At 53.7% G+C, this 8,398-nt stretch overlaps 1 protein-coding gene across 1 annotated transcript; it reads right to left on the bottom strand.

The window, feature by feature from the left end:
* Positions 1-4,389: 4,389 nt before the first annotated feature.
* Positions 4,390-7,869, bottom strand: LOC119091577 (uncharacterized; the record flags this gene model as incomplete). Its single annotated transcript, XM_037214389.1, is given in 1 exon segment — positions 4,390-7,869. A coding segment is annotated over 1 exon segment (160 nt), but the record flags the coding sequence as incomplete, so codon positions are not given.
* Between the last annotated feature and the right edge of the window lie 529 nt (positions 7,870-8,398).

The following is an 8,398-nucleotide window of genomic DNA, read 5'->3' as shown; positions in this document are numbered from 1 at the left end:
ACCCTAAACACTTGTCGTCACCCCTCACCTTCCAAGCAACACTAGGCGCGTTTTCCGCTTGATGGTGGAGCGTGGGGGAGGGGAAGAGGCAAGGGTCAGCCCAGCTGCCACCGGCCAAACGGGACCGACTGGGCTACGTCAGCTAACCAGCCAGCGGGGTCGTCGCACGTGGGCGGGCCGCGCGTGGCCGCCACAGCGATGCCGAGCAGGTGGACGAGACGACCGAGACCGGATTGTTAACAGATCGCGGACCGACGCCCCCGCCGCCACCAGGCAGAACTGGCGACGATGCAGACGGTGGTTGAGAATCCCAATTGCGCAAGGATCCAGAGTACAATGTTAACTTAAAAGGCTTTAAAAGGCTGCTCGTACCGCCTTCATATTTTTTCGATGTTACACAGATGCGTATGGATATATATATATATATATATATATATATATATATATATATATATATATATATATATATATATCTCTCTCTCTCTCTCTCTCTCTCTCTCTCTCTCTCTCTCTCCCTCTCTCTCTCTCTCTCTCTCTCTCTCTTTGATGTGTTGTGTTTTATAGATGCTTATAGATGTTTTATGTACATATGTCATGTCGTATGTGGAGGGCTTACCTAGCATAAATCAATAGCAATGTTCTGCGCAGCAGATATATCACAAAAATCGTGAAATGTGAGGCTTTTTCATGAAAACCAGCCCTATGATAGCAAAGATATTGAAGCACATCAATGCAGCGAGAAAATTGCCTTGTTCGAACGAACATTACAGGCTTTGTCCAGAGTGCCGCGTTATTGTTACTACAACACCCTTGTCGCGATGGTTCACTATGCCCCTCACGCAGCGGGTACCAGAGGAGCGTCCACAACTCGACCATAGCACACATAGTACATCACCTGCCAAATTCCCATACAAAGGACTGAAATTCTTGCATCAGCACGTCACAAAAGACGGCTCAACATCGCGAACGTACTTCGTATTCACGTCCACACGCCATCACGAAACAGCAAATGAATCGAGCCTATGGATTATCTCCTAGAAGCGGCACTCTAAACAAATTACACCGACAACGAACATGGCAGCGGCAACTGTCAGGGGAGTGGCTGTACATTAGTTGAATATAGTTTTGTGATTTGTTATATTGGATGTGGTAAGTCGCAGCGCCCAGTGCGAGTGGTGTATTCTGTGTGGCTGCAGCGTGATCTGTTTGTACCAAGGCACAATGGTTGTGAGTGTTATTCAATGAGAAGTATGATGTTCGCATGTTCGTGTTTTATGCTATTATTCAAGCGCGTCAATTGCCGGCATTAGCTGAGAAGCTGTGTATTGATTTTGAGAATGAATAAACAATATATCTGAAACGACAACTAATGACAATACATAAAGACGGCACTTGTCTCTCGGCGAAATGATTTTTTACCGACTCGAAGATGCAAACGTAACGCACGAAGGATCTAAAAACGCTACCGGAAGCTGTCTAAGGCTGAAAATGCCACGCCATGTAGTGGTCTTTGCCTACGTATATATATATATATATATATATATATATATATATATATATATATATATATACGTATATGTTCATAAAGCACATGTTTGCAAATTATTAACGGATTCTGCACCTGCATGTCAATATTTTTTCTTCGAAAACTGGGAACAAAAGCTATTTTACCAAACTAGTGGCATCAGTGACGCGAGAAACATGACGCCATAAATTTCAGCCGAACGTCGTTAGCTGTGACAGCGCCCATCCACAGCTCATTTCACTTAACTTCGTCACGTCGACAGGTGTAAATCAAGAACTAAATTATTCGTCATTTCGCCGTCCCGGATGTCGCTAACAAGGAAGATGTCCTCGGATCTCATTGGAATGCGCAGCTTAGCCCACGGTCAGCCGTACGGCGCGGCGATTGTGGCGGCATCGTGATTGGACAACAGTGTAGCTATTGGATGCCGGCTGCCCTTAAATGGGAATGCTTCACATTTAAATATTGTGAAGTAAGCATCAGATGCGATGAAATCAGCTCACATATAACTACGGGTATGCTTTTAAGTGAAAAGGCTGCTCTAGACCACACAATGTCTCCGTTCGTAAATATGCTCCTGAATGTGTCATTGTTTGATTACGTCATCGTACCTTGCACACAACTGATAAAGAGCAGCGGCCGTTATATATAAAAATCGTGCTCACAAACGCCAGATATGAGCGGACTCGGCAATTCTGCTATTTTTGGCCTTGATCTAGCATCACTAATGAAATGGCAGAATTTGGAGACGTTATGAAGGCGTCTTGAATGCATGGGTGACCATGAAATAGGCTCCCAGAAAAAGCATGCACATGTTCAAGGGCGTGTAGCTGAGAAAATATGGGGATTTAGGTCTTAAGAATGGCAGGGCTGTGAACAGCACCGAATGATTTTATGATGTCGATTTCAGTTCAAAACCCATACAAATATTACGTGAGTTTTTAAGTGCATTTGGAAGGAAGATTATGCACAAAGGAAAGACAAAAGTAATAGCCTTGCTCCTCATCGAAAACCCAGGAGAATGGACAAATTTGCTTCTGCTCTTCTTTTTATCGAAAAGAATAGCAGGAATAAACTTTACTGTTAGTAGAAGCAGAAGTAAACAGCAGATTTGACTAATATCAGAAGTAAATTTATTCTGCTATTTATTCCGATAAGGGCACGCTGCCAAAATATCAGCACACCTATATCTCCACTCCCTTGGTTTTTCTAAGCGGAATAAGGCTATTATTGTTGTCTTACCCGTACAAGTATGGGCACTTCCTTTAACCAAATCGCTCACCAGGCACGGCGCACCACCGGATCTGGTGACGTGTTTGGCTCAGGGCTGCGCCATTGGGCGCTCGAGGTTTGCTCTCTGCGTTTCCACGCTAGGCTTTTATCGACGTGCGATGTCGTGACGCTGGTGACGTCAGCTGATGACGTCACACGCCCCGTGAAGGAAGCTAAGGCCTGCGAATGTTTATGATTCCGAGTGCCCTTTGGAATTTCTCTGGAAGTTCTTCCCGAAGACGTCCACTGTGTGGTGTGGGGCAAGTTTGATTACGTTCAACGGCCCGAGCCGTCAGATACTGGTGACGTCAGATGCGGGTGACGTCAAATACTGGCAATGTCAGACGCTCGCTCCCGACTCCGCTCCACTTATCACGTGTGCAGAAAAGCTAACAATTGTCTGCGCAAAGGACTCTGAGCGACGTCGCCTGGCGCGTACACCTGGACGCTGTACAGCACGGAAGAAGCCGCAGCGTCGTGCTTCGCAGCCAACGACACTTGTCTTGTTTCCCAGCTGACGCCGTTGGTCGTGCTTCGCAGCCGACGCCGCTGGTATGACATGAATTGGGTAACTCGGAGAGCGATGTTGGTGTGTGGCCGGTCGTATCATTGTCCTCATCATGATACTAACCCGATATTAATTAAACAAAACACACCATTAGCGCTCTTATCTATGCTAATTAGGAAAAATAATGTCTCACGTCATTTAACATGAGAAGCCAGCTGGCGCGGCAGAATCCAATGAATAATGTAATAGATCACCACCATATCAGGAGACAATCATTCGCCAGAGAGCAGCAGTTTCGACAGCGCAGTGAGTGCCAGCCGGTGGCCTGTTGACTCGCGTTGCGACCAGCGCGAGCGGCATCAAGCGCACCGCGCCCAGCTGGTTTGGAGACCTGTCGCGGACGCAAGGAGACCGGACTGATTCCGGACCCAGTCACGAAACGTCAGCGCTCGTCGGTGCGGGTAGGAGCACCCACATCGCCTTGCGTCACACCCTCAGCTACAGGGGGGGGGGGGGGGCTATTCACTGGAAAAGGGGCAGCTTGCGGTGTAGGCTTTCGATGTCCACCTCTTGCTAGTCACATCGCATTCTGCCCGTGCTGACTTTTGATGCTGCCCTACTCACCTCTTGCTCGTCACATTGCCCCCTGCCCGTGCTGACTTTTGATGCTGGCCCCTCCCACCTCTTGCTCTTCACATTGCCCCCTGCCCGTGCTGACTTTTGATGCTGCCCCACCCACCCCTTGCTCTTCACATTGCCTTCTGCCCGTGCTGACTTTTGATGCTGCCCCTCCCACCTCTTGCTCGTCACATTGCCTCCTGCCCGTGCTGACTTTTGATGCGGCCCCTCCCACCTCTTGCTCGTCGCATGGCCTCCTGCCCGTGCTGACTTTTGATGCTGCCTCTCCCACCTCTTGTTCGTCACATATCTCCTGTCCGTGCTGCAAAATGGCATTTGATGCGGCCCCACCCACTTCTTGCTCTTCACATTGCCTTCTGCCCGTGCTGACTTTTGATGCGGCCCCACCCACCTCTCGCTCGTCACATGCCTCCTGTCCGTGCTACCAAATGATAAACGCTAGACACATGGGATAATGATTTATTGACACATGAGCTAATGAGCTATCTTTTATGAGCCTGTTTGAGCGTCACAAATCACATGCTATCACTTCACGTAGGCAAATTTCACAGACAAGCACTAACGGACGCCCTCCGAACTGTACCACCACGCCACGAGAAGCAGGCCATCAGTTTCCAACGCGACTTTCGAGCGCGCACGGAACAGCCGCCTGCGGCGAACCCAGCTCTGGCCCGAGTGTTGACATTACACATGCATATCGCGCGCGACCACGCCCAAATACCGCAATTGCGCCAACGATCATGAACGAAAAAACACGTCAACTATAGCGAGGACTGAGCTTTTCCCGGAGAACTGCATCTGAATACGGTGGCAAGAGGGGGGGGGGTCACGCCATTGTGATTGCAAGCCCGCAGGGGGTCGGCCCGGCGTTCCGCCGAGTCACGCTCTCGCCGTGCACGCCTCGTGGAGGCTGACAACTGACACACTGACACCGACACTGACACAGTAAACTTCATCATTTGCTGTCCGTCGCGCGTGCAAGCACGCGGGCGCACAATGGAGAGCACACGGCCATGACATGGAACACAAACACTCTGGTGGTGTTCTGCCCCTCACATGCTATCACTCCACGTAACGGTGGTGTGAACGGCTGGTGCTGGCGTATTCAAGCCATATGACACGATAAGCCCTAAAAACGAAGCGACGCCAGAAGCCTGTGCGGTTCGCAACCGTTCATTCCTTATGCGTGAGGGAGCCAGCCTTAGCGTCAAACAGCCACGCTCATCGCAAGAACGCCAGCCACATTGCCAAATATCGTTCGGCTGATATCGCTCGACAAAGAATGCGCATGCACAGATGGCTGCCAGTGGGCGACGCCGAATAGCACACAAGCGACGCCGAATAGCACACAAGCGACGCCGAATAGCACACAAGCGCGCGTTGCGTAACAGCAAAAACCAGCAGCTCGTGTCTGTCCTTGTCGGGGCTCCTGGTGAGCCCCAGGTCTTGGCGATGGAGGCGGTCGGTGAGATTATGATCGCCACGATTTCGTGGCCGCGGCGAAAGAGCGTCCTCACCAAGGAACGCAGCCGGCATTTGGATCGACCAGCGAGGGATGCGGCGGTCCCCCGCCCTGCGGACGGGACCAGTGAGGGATGTGGTGGTCCCTTGCTCTGCAGACGGGACCAGTGAGGGATATGGTGGTCCCCTGCCCTCCAGAGGGCCAACGAGAGATGTGGTGGTCCTCTGACCTGCAGACGAGACCAGTGAGGGATGTGGTGGTCCCCTGCCCTCCAGAGGGCCAATGAGAGATGTGGCGGTCCTCTGACCTGCAGACGAGACCAGTGAGGGATGCGGTGGTCCTTTGCCCTGCAGAAGGACCAACAAGGGATGTGATGGTTCTCTGCCCTGCAGACGGGACCAGTGGGGGATGAGGTGGTTCTCAGCCTCCCAGTCACACCCTCACGGAGTGGATATGCGCGGACGGCGCCTTTTCTCGTTGCTTATTGAACGCGTTTCTGCATGTCCTTGACCTATGAGTGCCTCCCAGGGTGGGGTTCGACTAAGACCTGTGGTATTAAAACCAGCAGTGCTGCCAGATTTATCCCCGTGCCAGAATAGCATCCGGAACCAAGCATCGTTCTCGGCGAACAGCGGCAAAAGCTCGCCCTGTCGGAAACCCGACCACAGCAAAAGAGTTCCGCGACCGGGTTGTTCGGCTCGTTTTTCGGAGGCTGACCCTTCATACAAAACCCTTTTTCTGCCTTGCCCCGGCAATGTGTTTTTATGTGGACGGGCACGACGGCACGCCGCCCGCCGCCAGCGCCCCAGCGTGGCGGGCCGGACAGCGCCGGCCGACGCTGGATAGTGTGCCGCCGCCGCCGGCCTCCCTCCATCCTTGCCATCAGTCACGGCCGACACAGGTATCCACGGGCGGCGGCGGCGTCCGTGGCGTCAGGGGCGGAGCCAGGAAGGAGAAGCCGGGGGCGAGGGGCGGAGCCACGGAGTAGAAACCCGGGCGAGGGGCGGTGTCGGAGTGGGGGAAGAAATAGGGGCCGACGAGTGCTGGCGGCAGCATAGCATTCTTTTCTTTTGCTACATCGCACAATATGATGAATAACAATGGTGGTCAAGCCAACGCCAGAACCCGGGACCTCGCGATAGCAACGCCTGCAGAGAGAGCAGGCCTGAGGCCGCCCCTGGCTCCGCTACCGACGCAGCCCGGCCAGCGCCGGTCGGCAACAGAGGCACCTGGCAACAGCGGCACCGGATATGGTGCCGTTGGCAACAGCGACACCGGATGTGGTGCTGTTGGCAACAGCGGTACTGGATATGATGCTGTCGGCAACAGCGGTACCGGAGCCGGTGCTGTTGGCAACAGCGACACTGGGGGCTGAACCGCCATCGCGGACCGGCCTGCCACACGAAGCCCTCAGACGCCTGTGGCACTCACCGGTACCTCATACCGAGCACGTTATCACAGCTGTCGGTCTCCGCCCGCCATTTCTCACCGCCTACCTCGCCGCCTGGCGCTTGACCCGCCTGTGATCGACAGGCCATACCGGTGTCCATTAGACAGTTGTTGCACCACCTGTGGCCGGGTCAGCGCTGGTGACGACAGTCGATCTTGCCAGCGGGCGCGGCAGGGGGCCGGTCGACCCTGGCCGGCACTGGGTCAAGGGATTTGGGGGACGAATTCGCCGCCGAAACAGGTGCCGGACCGGACGCCGGACCGGACACCGGACTGGACTGCCGGACCGGGTGCCGGACTGGATGCTGCACTGTCGGCCTGACGCAGCCGGCCGTGCAGAGACGCGACACGGAGTCAGGGCCCCGCAGGGTCTGAGAGCTTGAAGATCTGCTCGCCGCAGAGTTTGATAACTCGCGGAATGGAGGGAGTGCTGTGGAGGGAGTGCTCGCGGAGTGCCGGTGCAGCTTCAGATCTTGATGAGCCAACAAAGGGCTTCTCCGCGGCGTTTTTGATTCTTGGTCGATGCCTGGCAGCTGATGCCTGACGGCCAGTCCCATGTAGAGTGAGCAGAGGTTTGAAACGCCAACCAAGAATTGGAGAACGTCTGTGACATTCATGGTGAGAATGTAATCATAAAGCACTTCTGAGGTCTCCCTGCAGCGCTTGCTTGTCTCGAAGAGCTCCTGCTGGGTGTCGGCGAGCCCCACTTCGCGGTCCGTCGCGAGGTCACCCCACCAACCGATCCTAACCGACGCCAACCAGTTGGCCGTCTCTTCCCGTCACCGCCACGTTACGACGTGCTCTCGCGGCGCGACGTCACAGTGTCGGTATGACGTCACCTCGTCGGCACGGTGTCAGTAGACGTAGATGTGCTTGAGCTGCTCGCGGCAGTCCGGCGGGATGGAGCAGTCGTGTGTGCTGTGGTGCAGGATGTTCTTGCGCGCCTTGCGCGCCACCTGCCGCAGCCAGCACTTGCAGCGGCGCAGGCCTTTCTCAGGTGGGATCTCGGCGAACTGAAAACCAAGGAAGCAGTGGTTAGTGTCGAGGCGCCGCTGTGACGTCACTGATGTCAACGGAGATGCCGGTGGACTGAGGCGGGAGGGTCGCTGGCGCTAAGGTGCGGAACGGAAGGGGTCGGCAAACAGGTGGCCAAAAGTGGAGAACAACATCAGATTGCGCTATATGGGAGGGAATGTGGTGCAACTCGTAGGCAAATGCGAACGAAAGGATAAACAGCATGCCTGTGATAAATAGCAGTGAACACAATGCACTCTCGGAAGGCTGAAACAATGCACGAGGATATGCTAAATAGTGGCGAAAACAATACGCTCCTGCTGATCTGAACATTCGTCCTTCTACGTAAACACACACGATCGATAACCAGAAGCTGTGATTGGGAGACGCCTCATCCGTCACGTCTTCTAGTTCGCTGTTTGCGAACTCGATTGACGTCATTGGAAACAGAAAAAATGCGTGAATACGCCGAACGTGATGTGGCGCCACGAAAATTTACATGCGCGGAAGCCAGCGCGCAGCGAGTGAA

This window comes from Pollicipes pollicipes, unplaced genomic scaffold, assembly GCF_011947565.3.
Source record: "Pollicipes pollicipes isolate AB1234 unplaced genomic scaffold, Ppol_2.1 Scaffold_1600;HRSCAF=1878_pilon_pilon_pilon, whole genome shotgun sequence".
In the NCBI taxonomy this organism is placed as follows: domain Eukaryota; kingdom Metazoa; phylum Arthropoda; class Thecostraca; order Pollicipedomorpha; family Pollicipedidae; genus Pollicipes; species Pollicipes pollicipes.
Note: the sequence above shows the minus strand (reverse complement) of the source record. Positions and strands in the feature narration are given on the sequence as shown.